This window comes from Phocoena sinus, chromosome 20, assembly GCF_008692025.1.
Source record: "Phocoena sinus isolate mPhoSin1 chromosome 20, mPhoSin1.pri, whole genome shotgun sequence".
Taxonomy (NCBI): domain Eukaryota; kingdom Metazoa; phylum Chordata; class Mammalia; order Artiodactyla; family Phocoenidae; genus Phocoena; species Phocoena sinus.
The window spans coordinates 38,038,535-38,058,100 of NC_045782.1; the positions used below are offsets into that span (position 1 = coordinate 38,038,535).

The 19,566-nt window shown below is 50.8% G+C and overlaps 1 protein-coding gene across 1 annotated transcript; it reads left to right on the forward strand.

Annotated features, from left to right (window-relative positions):
- The first annotated feature begins 296 nt into the window (after window positions 1-296).
- Window positions 297-18,141, forward strand: GSDMA (gasdermin A). The gene is given in 6 exon segments (XM_032617480.1): window positions 297-424; window positions 15,893-15,997; window positions 16,465-16,583; window positions 17,308-17,381; window positions 17,898-18,092; window positions 18,094-18,141. Coding segments are annotated over 6 exon segments (669 nt in total).
- The last annotated feature ends 1,425 nt before the right edge of the window (window positions 18,142-19,566 follow it).

Consider the following 19,566-nt stretch of genomic DNA (forward strand, 5'->3'; position numbering starts at 1 on the left):
CGAAACACCTGATCTCTCTCACTCCACCAGCACCATCTTTGGTGCCTGGGAGTTTTGATGCCGACTCTGGGTCTGGGTTATGCTAGACTCAGACTCAGAGCTTCTGAGTCTACAGTTATGGGGGGACCCCAGAACAGAGAACGATGGTAGATGGTCACGTATGCCAACTTGGAGGTAGGAGCAGGCAGCTTGAGAGCGTGGTGGAGGTGATCTCAAAGCCTGCGCTATGGATGTTTGAAATGACTCTGCAAGAATGAGGGGGGTTTTGGGCAGAAGAGGGAGGCCCCAGCTGAAAGATGGTGGACCAAGACGAAGAAGATGTAAAACAACTTCGAATGTCTGAGCAGCGGCAGGACATATCTGGGGGCTGGAGAAGAGGACGCATAGAGGGGCAAGGGGATGGCGGGACCAAGCTGGCAGTGAGGTCAGAAAGGACCCCGTGGGCTCTTCCTCTCTTCTCCCGCAGCCTCTGCCGAAAAGCTCCCCTCCCCGCCCCCTGCCCCATGCTTCTTGCCTCTCTCACGGCCCCAGGCTCTTCTCCCTGTACCTTCTATTGTGACCCCCTGGCTTAGAGTTCCCTGCTTCCTTTTCCAGAGATTCCCTATCTCTCTGCTCTCTCCTTTTTACCCAGAAGGGCTTCCTGAACCATTTCCCTTGGGGGAGAAGAACTTTCTGCGCTGCCTGAGCTGGGGATGGGTCACTAGAGAGCTGGAAGGGAGGTGGGGAGGTTTCCCATCCCCAGAACATCACTGGACAATACAATAAAGCCCCTTTATTAATGCCCCGATCTTTTTCTTATCATTCAGTTTGTTGAACACATGTGGCCCCGCAGTGAAGAGTGGGAGGGTGTTGAGACCTTCTCTGCTACCTCCACCACCCCTTTGGTGCGGGTGCTCCCACTGGGCTGGGTGCCAGCTCCTTTCTCCCATGCTACCTCCCAGCTCCTGACACCAGAGCCTGTCTGCCAGGCATGCCAGGGCCTATGCATTAATGATGATGGAATGGAAGAAGGATGGGGAATGGAAGGGGACATGGAGGGAGGACAACAAGGGAGGAGGGAAGGGGGCCAAAGCCCAGGCATCAGTCTCCAGCCTGCTCGGGGTGCACAGGAAGCAAAGGAAGAGGGAGCCGGTACTCTCTTAACTGTCTGTCCCTTCTCTCAGCAGGAGTCTGAGCAAGGGGTAGGGAGAAACTAGATGTGCCCAACGTTAGTAAAAGAATTCCTGGGCAGAGGGGGAGGGCAGAGACCAGGTTGGCTGAAGGAGGGGGCCATATGAGACATCCCTATCACCAAATAGGCTTTTCAAGGGACCCAAAGGGGCCAACACTCCCGGTCCCTTGCCCACTTTGGGAAAGCTCTTGGAACCCGTAGTAGAAACTGAAGATAAGAACCACTGAACCAGGGTTCCACCCAACTTACGGCAGAGCCTGGGGCAGACTAGGAGGCCACTCAAGGAGTGGCAAAGAGGAATCCAGTCACCTCCCCTCGTCCCTCTGACTTCCCTGTCTCCTTTCCAGCCCTGCCCCCTCCTCTCTCGATCCCTGAGGCTCTTCCCACCACTCCAACGCTGAGCCTCCTCACCTCATCCAGGAAACCTCAACTTGACTCATCTCAGAAGAACATGGGACAGCCCCCCATCTTCTTTTCTCATGGGCCTCCCTCTTCATTTCCAGAGGTGCTCAGGGATGGAGGAAAGAATTTGGATGTGGGAAGTTTCAGGCTGTACCTTTGACCGTCCACCCAGCCACATCCTGGCCTGGGCCTTAGAATCCTGGCCCCATCCCTATCAAACCCTCCGTCACTCCCTCCCCTGCCACTCTCAGAATCTGTCCCACTCTGCTCATCCACCCCCTTCTGGAATCGGGCTGGGACTCATCTCCCTAGGTTCTGGGAAATAGATTGTGGAGACCCACGGGGGTGGGAGAGTGGGGGTCGGGTGGGGCACCGTGTCCCTATCGTTGATGCCCATTCCTGGAGGCTCATTCAACTTCCTGTCATCCTGAGCAGCGGAGATAGCATCTTTAAGGTCTGCAGAGAGTGGGTTCCCCTACCGTCACCCCTAACCCCAATGCTCAGAGGTAAGTTCAGGATGGGAAAGGATCCAGGGAGGGAAGCTTTGCTTGGAGCCCAGATCAGGAGGGGTCCTGGAGCCCTGGATAATAAACGTCCCACCAGTTATCATTATGGCTCCCCTCTGGCTCAAATTTCTTTCCCTCTCTGGAGCTAGGACAGGAGGGAAAGGAGAGGGAGGACAAGTGGGGCAGAATATGGGGGGTCAGGGTAGGGAGGTGGCAGACAGGTGCTTCACCGGCTCTCCTCCCCAGGGAGAGACCTCTTCACCCGAGCCAGTTGGGGTCTCTGAGTCAGAACTTGGTGTGAGGGGGGTGTCCAACGCAGTAACTTCAGCTCAGCCCATCACAGGAGACTGGGCAAAGTGGGGCCCCCACAGCCTCAGAGAAGCTCCTGCTAGGACAACAGTTACTGAACTGTAACTGTTCAGGGTTCCCTACCATCAGCACCCTGACCTCTGGGTTGTGCTTGTCCTCTGGGCAGGCAGGAAGGGGTGGCATAAGTGGTTTCAGCCCCATCCTTATCTCTGCCGGAGACCAGTGATCATAGAACCAGTGTTCCGAGACGCCACGTGGGCCCTGGCAAGGCAGCTGGATGGCCTCGTTTTGGTTGCCTGCTTCTGGACATTCTGCCTGGTACAGAGGAAAGGGGGGTACATTAGGTCAAGACCAACCTCTCCCATCGGGATGTGCTGGAGCCAGGAACAAAGCTGCTTCCCTGGTGGAGCAGTGGGTAAGAATCCGCCTGCCGATGCAGGAGACACGGGTTCAAGCCCTGGTCCAGGAAGATCCCACATGCCGCGGAGCAGCTAAGCCCGTGCGCCACAACTACTGAGCCTGTGCTCTAGAGCCTGTGAGCCACAACTACTGAGCCCGCGTGCTACAATTACTGAAGCCCGTGCGCCTAGAGCCCGTGCTCCGCCACGAGAGAAGCCACTGCAATGAGAAGCCCGCGCACCGCAACGAAGCCCCCGCTCGCCACAACTAGAGAAAGCCCGTGCGCAGCAACGAAGACCCAACACAGCCAAAAAAAAAAACAAAAACAGGCTGCCAGCTACCAAGAGAGCCCAGCTACATGCCTGGTCCAGCTCTGATGCAAGAACCCAGGAAGGCAGATCCCAGCTTGTCATCCATGGGCAGCACCCTGGAGCCGGTGGTCTGCGGGTGGAGGTGGGAGGAGAGGAGAGTCCCTCACTCAGCCCTTCCACCACCAGCTTCTGGAGCAGCAGAGAAAGCAGATGCTGCCCTCAGGGAGCCCCAGTCTGAGGAGGAGAGCTATGACCCTATCTCTCAGGGAACCCCCAGACTAATGGAAGAAATAGGGTCCTTTCTCTTTGGGGAGCTCTGATGCTGGTGAGACCAAGACATCCCCCAGACACAGAGACTGAAGCACGTACAAAGCCTAGTTATCTACTAAAGGAAGTGGAGAGAGAACAAACCGAGTACAAGGGAGCTAAGGGAGGCCGTTAGTGCCCCACCCTTCTTGTCCTGGGCTCCTGTGCAGACATTCCGAGTGCAACCCTGAATGAGGGGTGTCAGTATCAAAACCAGGACAACCCAGGCAGCTTCTTCCAAGTACCTCCCCCATTAGATTATGGGGAGTTCCAACCAGAAACAGTTTCCCCTCGTTTCTCTGGGGTCCTGTTATCAGCAACCTCGGTTGCCTGTAAGGCATGATTTCCCAAACCAGGAAGGCAGAAAACCAAGCAGACAGAGCAAGGCATCTTAGCTGCCAAAGCACATGCCACCAGAAGTCCACTGGCTCGTTCAACAAACATTTATTGAGTTACTACTACATACCAGGTGCTGCAGATTCAAAGATAAGGAAATTGTGGTGCCCATCCTTGGAAGACCTGACAGTTAGTGATGACAGCCCGGGCGACAGAGGTGGGCGCAGGGGCCACGTGAGCCCAGAAGGGGCATCTAAAGCAAAGGTTCAGATACTTTGTTCACAGGAGCACTCACTCAGAACCCATTTATTTTGCCTATGTTTTAAAATCTTATTTTACATAGAGTTCTAATAATTTTAGAACTATGGCTTCCTTGATACAACAGGTTAGAAGCAGTATATTTGAAGTAGGAAAAAAGTTCTCTACAGATAGAATAATAGCAGGGAGTATCAACAGCCTAACAGCAGGGAGAGACCTTACTAAAGGTATTTTTAAGAACTCAAAAAGCAATGCAGTAGGGCCCTGTAATGTCTTCTTTTTTAAATTTTATTTTATTGAAGTAGAGTTGACCTACAATGTTTTGACAGTTTCTGGTGTACAGCAAAGTGATTCAGTTATACATGTATATACATTCTTTTTGGTTTTTTAATATTTATTTATTTGGCTGTGCCGGGTCTTAGTTGCGGCACGTGGGATCTTTTTAGTTGCAGCATGCAGTATCTTTAGTTGTGGCATGCAAACTCTTAGTTGCGGCATGTAGGATCTAGTTCGCTGACCAGGGATCAAAGCCGGGCCCCCTGCAATGGGAGCATGGAGTCTTAGCCACTGGACCACCAAGGAAGTACCTACATTGTTTTCCATATTCTTGGCCATTATGGTTTATCACAGGATATTGAATACAGTTTCCTGTGCTATACTGTAAGACCTTGTTGTTTATCTATTTTATATATAATAGTCTGCATCTGCTAATCCCAAACTCCTGATGCATCTCTCCCCCACCCCTCCTCCTCCTTGGCAACCACAAGTCTGTTCTCTATGTCTGTGAGTCTGTTTTTATTTTGGAGATAAGTTCATTTGTGTCATATTTTAGATTCCACATATAAGTGATATCATATGATATTTGTCTTTCTCTTTCTGACTTAGTACAATAATCTCTAGGTCCATCCATGTTGCTGCAAATGGCATTATTTCATTTCATTCTTTTTTATGGCTGAGTAGTATTCCACGGTATATATGTACCACATCTTCTTTATCCATTCATCTATTGATGGACATTGAGGTTGTTTCCATGTCTTGGCTATTGTAAATAGTGCTGCAATAAACATGGGGGTTCATGTATCTCTTCAAATTACAGTTTTCTTCAGGTATATGCCCAGGAGTGGGATTGCTGGATCATATGGCAACTCTATTTTTAGTTTTTTGATGAACTCCGTACTGTTTTCCATAGTGGCTGCACCAATTTACGTGTAGTGTCTTCTAAATGACCCTGTGTGGACAAATTATCCTCCCCGCCCCTAAGGGGCCTATGGATGTTGGCAAAATGCATACTATTAATCTCACTGACTTTGAGTTACCTGCAAAAAAGGTCAAATCTTGGAGTGTCCACTTTCAGGGACAGGGAGCCCGTGATGCATTTGAGAAAGTTTCCCTCCTATGAGGGCAGAAGTAAATAATGCAGAAAGACTATTGGAAAAATGCTTGTTCTACCAGGGCTGCCTCCTTGTTCCTTCCTCCACGGGACCAAGATCTGCCCTGAGGCTGTGCAGAGCAGCCCAGTCTCTCCCAGAAACGACAGCCCTTTGAATGGGTGAAGATGGCTCTCCAGCACCTGATTCAGCACATCATGGCCCTTCTCTGTTCTTGTCTCTCTGTCCCCGATTAATGTCCCACAATCATCACCACACCCACACACCTGCCTCAGGTCCCTGGAAAATCCAGCTTATCTCCTCCCAGTCACAACACTCATTTCTGCACTTATGACGATTACGCTCTTCCTCCTTCAGAAGTTTTAAAAAAAAAACAAAAGGGCTTCCCTGGTGGCGCAGTGGTTGAGAGTCCGCCTGCCGATGCAGGGGACGCGGGTTCGTGCCCCGGTCCGGGAGGATCCCACGTGCCGCGGAGCGGCTGGGCCCGTGAGCCGTGGCCGCTGAGCCTGCGGGTCCGGAGCCTGTGCTCCACAACGGGAGAGGCCACGACAGTGAGAGGTCCGCGTACCGCAAAACAAACAAACAAACAAACAAAAAACTCAAGTCCCCACACTAAAACTAATGTCTGAAGTCAGCACTCAATTTTCATTCATTTTAGGGGTCGGGGCAATTTATCATGCAGAGTCAAGCCATCAGGGAAGGTTCTCTCAAAGGATGTATGGGAACAAGCACCATGGCATGGTGTCTGTCCTGGAGAACCAAGAAAAGACTCCAAGATCACCAAGACTGCAGTCGTAGGGCTCCTGGTGAATATCTCTGTCACAGTCAGCAGCAAATGTCAAAATTCCATGGACATCCAAAACCTCAGCATTGTGAATGATCTGGAAAACCTAAGAAGGGGTGAGCTGCTGAGTGAGGTGGGGAGGCAGGTTGAGGATGCCAGGGCAGCCAAGGGGGCTGGCACCAAGGGGCATGCCCGCACCCAGAGGGGTTCAGGCTATCAGAGATGGCAGGGGTCTTCACTTTACAAAAAGGCCCAGAGAGGGATGGTGAGTTGTCCAAGGTCACACAGGGAGTCAGGGAAGAAGCAAGACTAGAACCCACAGGTCCCCTGTCCCTCTGAGACACACACACACACACACACACACACACACACACACACACACACGCTTCCTTCCAAGGGAATGGGCTGAGGGAAGGGTAGACCTAGGGGTGCCACTAAGGGAGCTGGACATGGATCGGAAGAGAGCCCCACCCACTCAGAGCCAGCTCCACCCCCGCAGCACAAGAAGCTAAGAAGCTTCAGGAGCATGGGGAAAACCTGTCTGTACATGGTGACCGAGGCTGTGAGATGCTGAGGGAAGCCACCCTGGAGGAGGGGAGCGAGACTGGAGGGGCCATTCCATCCCCCTCCTCACTGCTGCTGGATTCAGAGTTGGGAACCTCCAAGATGCTTTCCATGCCCCACCCCATCCATACACACGCTTGCCCCCACTCCTTCCCTCCCACAGCCCTTGAATCTCCCCTGCATCCTTGCCCATCATTAGGGCATCCTAATGTACCTCTCTCCCGTCCATACCTGCCTCTCATCCATTTCCCCTAATAATGGCGTCTTCATCTTTTATAATACCGCTCTTCTCTTTTCTAAGGATTTTTCCATCTATTATTTCACATGAGATAGGTAGGCTACTTGCTATTGCAATCCCCATCTCACATGTTTAGGAAACTACCTCAGAAAAGTCCATTGGCTCACCAGCTACTCAGTGGGCAATCTGTGAGCAAATCCCAGGCTTTGAGACTCCAGCCGGTGCTTTTCCCTCACAGCTCCAGCCCCTGCCAGAGTTCTCACCTCCCTCTGCCAAGTTCCCCCTCTTCATTTCTCTTCCATCTTCCCCACCACCACCTGCCCCTTGACGACCTGTCTTTCCCCAGGGCTCTCTCAGTCCCAACACCACCATCAGCCTACCCCAAGCAGTAGTCACTGGGTAGAGCAGGGGGGTGCCCTGGATGGAAGCCGGGTGAATGTGAAGGAGAGGAGGGGAGGCAGACAGCCCAGGGTTGGTCCCCCAGTCTCAGGGCTGAAATCTGGGCGGTGGGGGTCTTCCATTCCTCTTTAGGCTCTGTTCCCCAAACCAACTGATGACCCCAGCCCCTGCCTCAGGCCCTTCCAACACTTTCTGTGCAGCTCCCTAAAGCATACACCTCTCACCACTCCTCCCCTCTCGGAGATCACACTATGTGGGTATGTGTGGTGAGGCGAGCTGGCCAGGAAAGGCAAAGAGGAGTAGGGAGTCAGTGACAGCCAGTGCCCCATTTCTGAGCCCTCACAGACATCCTCCCGTTCAAGGACCAGAACCTGAAGCTGTTCCCCTCCAAAGGTGAGAGAAGCTGAAGGACTCTTCTTCCCTCCACATCCCATAATGTGATGGGGGCTGGGGAAGGGGGGACAAAGTCTCAGAAGGCGAGAGGGACACAAAGATCCCCCTTCTCCAGCAAAGGAAAGAAACCGGTCAAGTGAGGAATTCAAGCCCAGAACCCTTTCTCAAAACCCTGGGGTGGTGGTGGGTGGGATGCAGAGGGGTCTCTCAGGATGCAGTGATGACAGGCATCCCAGCCACGGGTTTCCTGGGCCTTTAAGTGCATCCTCCCCCTGCCCCAGGCTCTTCTAGGCAGGATGAGGCTGAACCCACCCGGGGCTGCACCAGCGGTCAGGAGGACGCCTCTTCCTTTAGGGCTCTCAGTCCTCCTTCTTTGGTCACAGTCACCAGTGGAGTTCCTTTCCCCTCTGCAGGGTCCTCAACGTCCATCAGAAAATACTGTAAGGAGCTGAGCTCCCCCGTCACCCTACTCCAGACCCTGCCCCGATCCTCTTTCCCTGGGGAGGGGTACTTGAGGGAGACACAGGACACCAAGCCTCAGAAGGGGGCCTCTGTGCCTGGGGGTGGGGGGACCCTCTGGGTGAAGTTATGTGAAGGCAGACGGAGCAAAGTAGGGTCTTAGTCACCACTGTCCTGTCCTCATAGCTCTGTCTGGGCCTGAGCCGGTCCCCCGGGAGCCCAAGAGGTTTCGGGAGCTACTGGCTTAGGTGGAGGAGGAGCTGCTGGTGCTGAAGGGCCTGACCCGGAACAGCAGACCGCCGGGCTGAGGGAAGGATCGGCGCTGCTGGGCCAGGGGCGGAGGCTGCAGGAGCTGTGGGACACGGCGGGGGCGGGGCTGGGGCTCCTGGGGGCGGGGCCGGGGCTCCTGGGGGCGGGGCCGGGACGGAGTGGGCGAGATTGCGGGAGGCTGGGGGCGGGGTGATGAGGGAGTTCCGGAGCACGCTGGAGTGGTGACTGCAGGACTAAGGGGGCGAGAGGCGGGGCTTAAACGGCTGGCGGGGGTCCCTGGGAGCGGGGCTAAACTGGTGATGGCCAGACTGTCCGCCGCGGGGGCGGGGCCGGATGGTGAAGGCGGGGCTACGGGAGCGAGGGGAGGGGCTTAACATGGCTGGGGGCGAGAGTGGGCGGCCTGGGGCGGGGCTACGGGTTGCAGGGGCCAGATGCAGGTTGGATGGAGCGTGACTGGCCTCCTCCAGGGAGATCTCAGCCAGCACGTCCACTCGAGGGAGGATTCTTTATGCTAAGGGAGAGACTAGGCTCCTGCCCTGAGGGAATCCTCACTCTGAGTGGGGAGACCTGCTCCCTCTCCGTCGGGGAGCTTTCTGTCTCACTAACTGCAAGAGTATCTAGCTGATCACTTCCCATCTCTCTGCCAGGTGGATGGGGCCCTGGATTTTTAACAAGCCAGAGGTTCTGAGAGTCCGAGGGGCGGGCCTGGTTACTCAGTCCTCGAATGACTACAGGAGACTTCTATAGCAAACTCAGTTCCATACTGGCTGGATACATCCTCTGCGTGCTGGAAGTTCTGAGTGATGAGGGTCGGGAGTGGGGATGGGGTCAGTCTCCGTTGTGACTGATGGGCCTACTGGGTTGGGCCCAATTGTACCAAGAAGGATGTGCAACGTAATTTACGAGTCCCATTGCAAAATGAAAAATACAGGGCTCCTTGTTAAAAATTTATTAAGAAATATTCAAGATGACAACAGCAGAGCGCTTAAACCAAGCATGGGACCCAGTGCAACTGCATAGGTTGCATGCCCATCAAGCCAGCTGTGGTACCAGCTACAAAGCAGAGTGTCTCAGGGTCCAAACCCACGTGTCACCTCCGAGGAAAAGGCAAGAAGTGCAAGCCTTTCTACTCCACCCACCCACCCATTTTTCCTAAAAGAAAGGGGAATGTATCCTCTTAGGAATCTTCTCTTATCCTCTCCTGGAGGGAATTGAATCTGCTGCCCCCAACACACACACACACACACACACACACAACACACACACACCAACTACCAGAGCTGCCTTACAATCTGCTGCCCACTAGAGGGAGAGAGTGTGCCCCTGTCCCTCACGTGGTCTCCACTCCTTTACCCTCCGCAGAGCTGAGCAAGGAGCAACAGCAGCTACTAGCCATGTTCATGGAGAAAGTGCTCCTTCCCCAACAGACAGAGCTGATGAGGATCTGAGGGTCACAAGATGGGTGTCAGGGATGACAACTAGGGTAAAATTGAACACTAGAAACGATGTGGGAGCGCATCCAGCTCCACGCCCTCTCTCACTGATGAGCACTCAGGACCAGAGAGCAGAAGATACTTCTCCAGGGCCACACAGCAGGCTCTTGGCAGAGCTCTCTACAGAACTCAGGTTTCCAAATTCTTAACCCATGCCTATTTTTTCCTCTGCTCTAGCACTAATGGGTAGAAGGGGTCAAGGATGGGGGCAGGGGCTGAAATTTAAAATTTTACTGCAGGGACTTCCCTGGTGGTCCAGTGGGTAAGACTCCATGCTCCCATTGCAGGGCACCTGTGTTCCATCCCTGGTTGGGGAACTATATCCCACATGCACGCCACAACTAAGAAGCCCACATGCAGCAACAAAGATCCCACGTGGGGGCTTCCCTGGTGGCGCAGTGGTTGAGAATCTGCCTGCCAGTGCAGGGGACACGGGTTCGAGTCCTGGTCTGGGAAGATCCCACATGCCGCGGAGCGACTGGGCCCGTGAGCCACAACTACTGAGTCTACGCGTCTGGAGCCTGTGCTCCGCAACAAGAGAGGCTGCGACAGTGAGAGGCCCGCGCACCGCAATGAAGAATGGCCCCTGCTCTCTGCAACTGGAGAAAGCCCTCGCACAGAAATGAAGACCCAACACAGCCAAAAATAAATAAATAAATAAATAAAACTAAAACAAAAACAAAAAAAGATCCCACGTGCCACAACTAAGACCTGGCACGGCCTAAATAAATAATTTAAAAATAAAATAAAATTTTACTGCAGACCACCTCTGAAGTTGGTAGCTCCCCAAATGCAAAGCATCTTGTGATGTTTATTCTCTACTGTGCAGGTGGTGATCATCCTGGACCAAGTTTTCCAGGGGGATGCAGTGCTCTTCTGTCTTCACTTCAAGCTACTCAGGGGCTTTTAGGGTGAGGAGCTGAAGGTCACCCAGCCCTAGTCGGACTCTGCAGCCTTGACATACAAGGGGATGGACACCATTATACCCGGGACCCCAATGCCTTGTCACCATTCTGCGCCCTCCATGCCATCCTCGCCGTATTTCAGGTGTAGCCAACAACACCTGGCTTTCCCCAACCAGAACTGGGGAAAACAGAGTGGGGCTTGGCGCAGGCCTGGGGGAGCTGGTGAAATGGAGAGGAGCTTCGACTCCAAGTTCTCCTGGAAGCAGAGCTTCAAAGGCTCCATCTGGGACCCAGTCTCTTCAACAAGGATCTGGGACCTCTGTCCCATCACGAGGGCCTAGCAGTCACAGCTGAGAAGGAAAGCTTCTCTTTCGTCAGCTGTGAGTGGACAGGAGCTCCAGCACCTGGCGCAGCTGCTTCTTCAGCCTAACTAGGGGTAGGGGGCCTGGCAGCAGAGGGCTAGGGGCAGCGAGGGCACCTTGTAGTTTGACCTTGAGTTTGACGTACTTCTTCAGTGATTCAGCATACTTTGAATAAGTGTCACAAGCCACTGACCAGTGTCTGCTCAGCCAGGATTTTGGAGATGTCTTAGGCTCTAAAGCAGATTTGAGAATTTGGGAAGAACATTTTTTTAGGGGATAAGAAAAGAGTCTGGGGGTTTTACTCCATTCAGAAAAGAAGTATAGTTTATTTATGGAAGTATAGCTCACAATCGGCAATCCACACCCCAAAACTTCCAACCTCCCATGAGAGATATAATTTTTTTTTTTGGCCTCGCATGGAGGATCTTAGTTCCCCGACCAGGGATCGAACCCGCTCCCCATGCTGTGGAAGCACAGAATCTTAACTACTGGGCCGCCAGGGAAGTCCCCATGAGAAATATAAAATGCAACGTCCTCACAGCACATTCTTCCTGCTTCTCCACCACTCCAGCCTGTCTTCATCACTAGCTAGTCCACATCCTTTTACTCAGCAAAGGTCTGGGAGTATGTCTGTGCAGGGGGTCCCGTCCCCCAAGTACTCCAGGCTTCCCACACCCTACAAATTGGCTCTGTCTGCTACAGGCACGTTCTTTAAGCTCCTTCCTGCCCTCATAACTCCCAGGGTGTCAGCTTCTTCCCATTCTTGCCAGGATCAGTGCCTTCCACCCTCCTGAACCTTCCTTCCTCTTTGGCCCCTTCCTGAGGAGAAAATTAAGAATAATAAAGAAGGACTTCCCCGGCGGTCCAGTGGTTAAGAACCCACACTTCAAATGCAGGGGGCACAGGTTCGATCCCTGGTCGGGGAACTAGGATAACACATGCCACGCAGCGTGGTCAAAAAATAAAATAAAATAAAATCTACAACAGAAGGAAACCCCATCCCACCCCTCAAAAGAAGAAAAAAAACTGTAAAAAAAAAAAAAAAAGGAGAATAAAAAAGAAAATGGGTAAGTAAATAATGCCCCGTCCCAATGTCTGTGTCTGTCTTCAGGGTATGCAGTGTACTCTGTGGGTCAGGGTCTTAGAGAACAGGTGGCTGGGGCTTCCTCCCCTAAGTCGATTCCCTTGCCTGACCCCCATCTCCTAGCAACCACACACAAATCACGAGATTGGAGCAAAACTCGGGGATGATTATCGCCCATTACCTCCCTTAACTGACCACCAGAGGGAGATACAGAACAAAGCCTGTTGCCTGCATCAGCGCCATGCCCTACCCAGGCTCCTGTTTCAATAAATCACTATTAATTGACCTGAAGAGTACTTACACGTTAATCCAACTTAAATTTCCTCCAACACAATTTGAATTGTGTCCCAGATTCCCCTGAACATAAACAAGGACTCTGAGGAAAAGAAGTCGCTGGACCCTAAAGTGATTCTGTGGCCTGTCCCTAAGGACTTTACTGGAGGTTTTCTTGAGGAGCTGGTGCTGAATGGGGTAGAGGGTGACAAAAAGACAGGATATGCTGGGTGGGAGGAACAGCACTGGGACAAGCCTGGCATGGAGGTTTTTATTCCAAAAGCACAAGACCTTCCAACCTGACTGACCTCACAAGCCCTTATTTCTTCTCTGTGCCTCGAACCCTCAAAGGCTCCTGCTTGGAACACCATCATGCAGTTGGGGGGATGGTGCGAGGGGGTGAAGGTGGGGTGGGAGCAGGACAAGGAGAATAAGGACAGGCCTGGTAGAGTTCAGAGGGAATGAAGGAGGGCAAGAGAAATAAAGGAGCAAGATTTCTAGGTCAGAGGAGAGAAAGCTGGCTTGGTGGGCTTTCTGGGTCCTCAGGAAGAGCAGAAACAGGTGTGACTTTTTTTTTTAATATTTATTTATTTATTCTTGGCTGTGTTGGGTCTTTTTTTTAAATAAATAATTTTTTTTTTTGGCTGCGTTGGGTCTTTGTTGCTGCACGCGGGCTTTCTCTAATTTCAGCGAGCGGGGGCTATTCTTCGTTGCAGTGTGCGGGCTTCTCATTGCGGTGGCTTCTCTTGTTGTGGAGCACGGGCTCTGGGCACGTGGGCTCTAGAGATCAGGCTCAGTAGTTGTGGTGCACGGGCTTAGTTGCTCCGCGGCACGTGGGATCTTCCCGGACCAGGGCTCGAACCCATGTCCGGGCAGACTCTTAACCACTGCGCCATCAGGGAAGCCCCTGTGTCGTGTCTTAGTTGTGGAACACAGGATCTTTTTGTTGCGGCACTCGGGCTCTCTCGTTGAGGCTCGTGAACTCAGTAGTTGTGGCACTCAGGCTTAGTTGCCCTGTGGCATGTGGGATCTTATGTCCCTGACCAGGGATGAAGCCCTCATCCCCTGTGTTGGAAGGCGGATTCTTAACCAGTGGACCACCAGGGAAGTCCCAGGTGTGACTTCTTGAAATCACTATTCTCCAAGTCTTTGGAGGATGAGCTGAACTGGAAACCTTGGCTTGCAGTCAGTGGGAGGAAGACAGACACTAGGAAGAAACTCCCAAAAGTCTAGCTGAGGCAATGGTGGGCTGGGAAGAGGGTGGGGAGTGGAGCCTCCCTCTCTGGAGCTGATTAAAGGATGGGAGACTGCACAGCCCAGGACCACATGCTGGATTGCTGTCGTATCACATCAATGTGCTGAATAAGAGATACAGAGAGGAAGAGATGGGAATCCAGGAAGAACCAGGAAAAGAGAGATGGAAAGGTTATTACACAGACACACATTTCTGCATACATGTGCAATTGTGACAGGAACCGCGTGACTAATGGCAGCCTTCCGCCACGCCCAATCTCCCATCCCACCGCCTAAGGAGAAGGGATGTTTGTTGAGGGTAATGGTTAGAGCTGTCGAAGGAGGAGGTATTAGATAGCTGCACAAGACGAGCCCAGGGTGGATGGGAAGGGAAGTGAACCAAAAGATGGGGGCAGGGACCAGAGGCCCAGCAGGGGCAAAGTCTTGTTTTGTTTCAAGACAGGGGAGAGAGATTTGGGAGCAGCTGTCATACTGAATGAGACTTTGGGGACAGAGGAGGAACAGTCAAGTCTTTAGGACTTTTGCTGTGTGTTATGTGGTCTAATCTCCCCCATTCACCACCAGCCCCTCAAGAAAACCTCCAGTAAAGACCTTGGGACTTCCCTGGCGGTCCAGTTGTTGAGTCCGCGCTTCCAATGCAGGGGGCGTGGTTTTGATCCCCGGTCAGGGAACTAAGATCCCGCATGCTGCGCGGTGTAGTCCTAACTTACTGTTCATAGCCTTCAAGGTCACATTTCATTTTTGATGGGTGATACTGAGGAGACCCTAAAGGTGAGTGTATGAAGCCTCAGTGGTATTCAGGTTATACATACGGATGCGCAGACACATATCCCAACACCACAGGAGCCTTGCTTGTAAATGTCTTGGTTTGTCATCTAGAGATCTGCCATGTGTGTAAAGTCCCCTTTAAAATTCCTTCCAGGCAGGGATTTAAGATAAGAGCAAGACCTTGGTAGGGAGGGATAAATTAGGAGTTTGGGATTAGCAGATACAAACTACTATATATAAAATATATAAACAACAAGGTCTTACTGTATAGCACGGGGAACTATATTCAATATCCTGTAATAAACCATAATGGAAACGAATATGAAAAAGAATATGTACATATATGTATAACTGAATCACTTTGCTGTACACCTGAAACCAACACAACATTGTACTGGGTTGGCCAAAAAGATCATTTGGTTTTTTCTGTAAGATGGCTCTAGTAGTGCTTAGTTGTCTTTAACTTCATTCAAAACAACTTTGTTAGATTGTATTGTGACAGCCGTCATATCAGCGTGCATTTAAAAAAAAATCAAAATTGGTGAATTTTTAGAATTATTTATTTATGGCTGCGTTGGGTCTTCATTGTTGCGCGCGGGCTTTCTCTAGTCGTGGCGAGTGGGGGCTTCTCTTGTAGTGGAGCACGGGCTCTAGGCACCCGGGCTTCAGTAGTTGTGGCACTTGGGCTCAGTAGTTGTGGCTTGCAGGCTCTAGAGCGCAGGTTCAGTAGTTGTGGCGCACGGGCTTAGTTGCTCCGCGGCATGTGGGATCTTCCCAGATCAGGGCTCAAACCTGTGTCCCCTACACTGGCAGGCGGATTCTTAATCACTGCGCCATCAGGGAAGTCCAAAATTGGTGAATTTTTGTGTAGCCATTTTAATATTGAAGATGGAAGAAAAAAAGCAACATTTTCTGAATATTATGCTTTATTATTTCAAGAAAGGTAAAAACGCAACTGAAATGCAAAAACAGATTTGTGCAGTGTATGGAGGAGGTGCTGTGACTGATCGAACGTGTCAAAAGTGGTTTGCGGGGGCTTCCCTGGTGGCGCAGTGGTTGAGAGTCCGCCTGCCGATGCAGGGGACACGGGTTCGTGCCCCGGTCTGGGAAGATCCCACATGCCGTGGAGCGGCTGGGCCCGTGAGCCATGGCCGCTGAGCCTGCGCGTCCGGAGCCTGTGCTCCGCAACGGGAGAGGCCACAACAGTGAGAGACCCGCGTACAGAAAACAAAAAAAAAAACAAACAAAAAAAAAAACGAGAGAGACCCTGGAAGTGGAGATGCTGAGCCCAGAAGGGAAGAGCTCCCTGCTCAGCTCCCTCAGCAAACTCTTAGGGAAGAAAAAGGAGCTAGAAGACCTGGAGCTCATGGAGAGGACCCAAGGGAAGGGTAGGAGATGCAGAAGAAGGAAGGCTTTTGGTGGAGCTGTGTGTGGCTATCTGACGGATCTGGCAGAAGGTGGGCAGTAGCTAGAGGAATCGACAGTGGATGCCTTCCCCAAGGCTGGTCAAGTGTTCCCCAGGCTGCCAGGGTTGCCACTGCTCCCTGTGTCCCTCTGGAGAAGGGCAAACAGTGCAGATTCCCCCGAAGCACCTGCTCCCTCCTCATGGACAGAGGGTAGGCTCCCCCTCCGTTGGAAGGGGGCTGGACCTTTCCTTTCCAGAGTCCAGGGCTCAGACACCAAGGAACCCAGGAGTCCAACACTTTTCAGGGCTTGATACCTTGAAAAAGAAACAAGGAAATGGAGATAGTTAGCACATCTCAAGGGAGTGCTATGTGCCAGGCACTATGCCCTTTAACTGTGTTATCTTAAATAATCACCCAACTTTCCCCACAGCTTGAAGGAGCTCTAGACAAAGGACATGAAGTAACCCTGGAGGCACTCCCAAAAGATGTCCTACTCTCAAAGGAGGCTATGGGTGCTGTCCTCTATTTCCTTGGAGCTCTAACAGGTAAGTGGGGAGTGAGGTCTTCATTTATATACCTATTCAGTGGTAGGAATGAGTCACTAAATGAATTTCCAGATGAATAAATGAATGAATGAATGAGTAAATAAGTAAATGTCAGGCAAATTATACTACAGTTAAGTAGTTTATATCTACCTTTTTAAAAGTTGGTTTCATTCCTAAGGATTCACTTGGTCATCATAGCCTAGTCTTGCTAACAGAGGTTGGGAAATAACCCTAGTTTTATCAGCCATATATTTAAAACTTCTACATATAGCTAAGCTCACCACGTTTATATCGATATCTGTTAGTTTTAATTCGAGGATAACATCTTCTGATCTTGCCCCTGAATTCTCTTCTTCCCTCTGCAAGAAACATTCCGCCACCTTGAAAAACTCTCTGGACCTTCACGTGTAAGCTGAGGTGTTTGTTCCTTCACCAAGCCTGCCCTCAAACACCAAGACCAAAGTAGACCCTCAGCTATGGCTCCCGTAACAGGCTGATTATAATTGCACGTTACTTTGTCTTCTCCACTAGACTGCAAGTTCCTTGAGTGAAGAGAGGATGATTTTTACCTAACACATCCAGCAAAGGTGCCTGGCCTAGAGCAGGTATTCAACCATGGATGAATGTATGAATCAATGGATGCCGACATTCTGGAAATACACCCACTGGGAGCCTGTAGTCCCCTTTGCACCCACACATCTCTTTCTCTGCTTTTCTTCTCCAGAGCTCAGTGAAGCCCAACAGAAGCTGCTGGTACAATCCATGGAGAAAAAGATCTTACCTTTGCAGCTAAAGCTGGTGAGAAAAAATGGCAGATGTTGGGGAGAGTTTGCGAGGGAGTCAGCTAGAACCAGTGGAAAGACACAATTTCGCCTAATGACAGAACCATCCTCCAGGGCCTCTGTCTTATCCCAGGAGCTCATGCCCATTTTCATTTCTCTCCATGTTTCTTCCTGTTTGCTATTTCACAACTAGAGGGAAAAGAGTGCCCTTCTGGGCAACTATCTGGGTTTTTCAACCTGATCCTAGTAGAAGAGACAGAAAACTCTGACTTGGTTTATTCCTAGCCAAGGGATGTGAGCAAGTCTTAATGTCTCTGAGTCTGCCTCAATTCACTCCTCTGTCAAACGGGGCTAAAAACAAATTGCCGCTCATCATTCAGGGTTATTAAAAGGCCCAGACAGAGTCGTCATGTAATGTAACAAAAGGGGTTATAGTAAAAGAACGGTAGCCCTCTTCATGGTTTTTTTGAGTTAGGAAAAAGGAAGAGAGGTTTCTAGTTCTTCCTTTTCATACTACTTTGGTTCCTTCCAGGTGGAGAGCACAATGGAACAGAATTTCCTCCAGGATAAAGAGGGTGTTTTCCCCCTGTAGCCTTAGCTGCTTTCCTCTCTTGGGGAAGAGGAACTGACCCTCACAGAGGCCCTAGTGGGGCTGAGTGGCCTGGAAGTGCAGAGATCGGGCCCCCAGTACACATGGGACGCAGACACCCTTCCCCGCCTCTGTGCCCCGTTACGCTGGCCTCTCCCTCCTGCAGCTACTGACCAAGGCGTCCTAACTTGCCTTTTCCATTGGCTTCCTGCTCTCCTAAGGCCTTCCCTACTTTATTGTGCCCTGTCCTGACATGCAAGGGCATTTGGGAGCCAGCAGGCTGAGGATGATGGAAACCTTAGCTGATTACCCAAGAAAATCAATTTCCACTTGTCCAACTCTGTATGTCCCCCTGCCCCATGGCTCCACAACCCATCTGCTGATGCTTAAGTCCTCTAAAAGTGGAAACACTCAGACTTTTAAAACTATGACCCATTTCAGCAAAACCAAAATTAAACAGTTTCCTAGCCCAACCCTTACCCCTTTAGAACCCCCTATCTAATCAAATATCTGAAGTCCTCTTTTTCTTTATACATTTTAGGTGTTCATCCATTTGTTTCACTGTTCCACTGTGCTAAATATTTAGCAATGATTATAATCTATGGAGTGTGGCTATGGACGTGTTCCGCCCATATGATCCAAAACATAAGACTGAAAATGTTCTCTCAGTTCAGGAAATGCTTTATCCAGTTGTAGATCTTCCAGCGCATCATCTGGGTAAAACCCCTACCGCTTATGATTCCAAAAAATCAAGCTTTACGGGGATTGATGAAAAAAAGATTATTTCACCTTGGGTGAGATGTCTTTTGGAGTTTTTCTTTGAAGAACGTATCCTAAGGAAATTCTTAGTTTGTGCCAGGAAAAAATAAATAAACATTATCATACTATGTATAGATTATATGTACATGAATTCTATCATGTGGTCCTCAGACCACCTGGAAAACGTTCAGAGAAGAACTGTGAGGGTGTGGAATATGGAGTCTAGATTCTAAAGTCAGAAGATGGGACTTCCCTGGTGGTCCAGTGGGTAAGACTCCACGCTCCCAATGCTGGGGTCCCGGGTTCGATCTAAGATCCTGCAGGCTGTGCGGCACGGCCAAAAAAAAATAAAATAAAATTTCTTTAAAAATGCAGATAATAAAAAAAGAAATGCAGATAAGTAAAACTAAATAAATAAACGGTACCCAAGAATTAGACTGATGCAAAACTTTAAAAAGAAAGTGTGATATTATCTTCTCATTTCACCTTTCCTTCTTCTGCCCCCAATTAGCGTGGTTGTCATATGGGTAGGTTTGGCATGCGGAAGGGCTAATACAGACATTCAGTCTCATAAAACTGTTGGGTTCATACCAGCCTCCTCTGCCTAAAGCTGGGTTTTAACATCTTCCACCAATCTCTTTTAAAATAGTTTTATGGGTGGAATAATCTCTGCAAGGTTTTTGGCCCCAGGACTCAGACTCTCCCCATTCTTAGCCACCCCCTACCCAGGCTGCTTCCCTCACTCACCAAGAATTCATGACCCACTGACAAAAGCTTTGCGTTAAGCCATCCTCCCCCATTCCGGGGCATCTTCCAAGGCCTCGCTATTTTGCTCAAGGACATACTGGGTAGT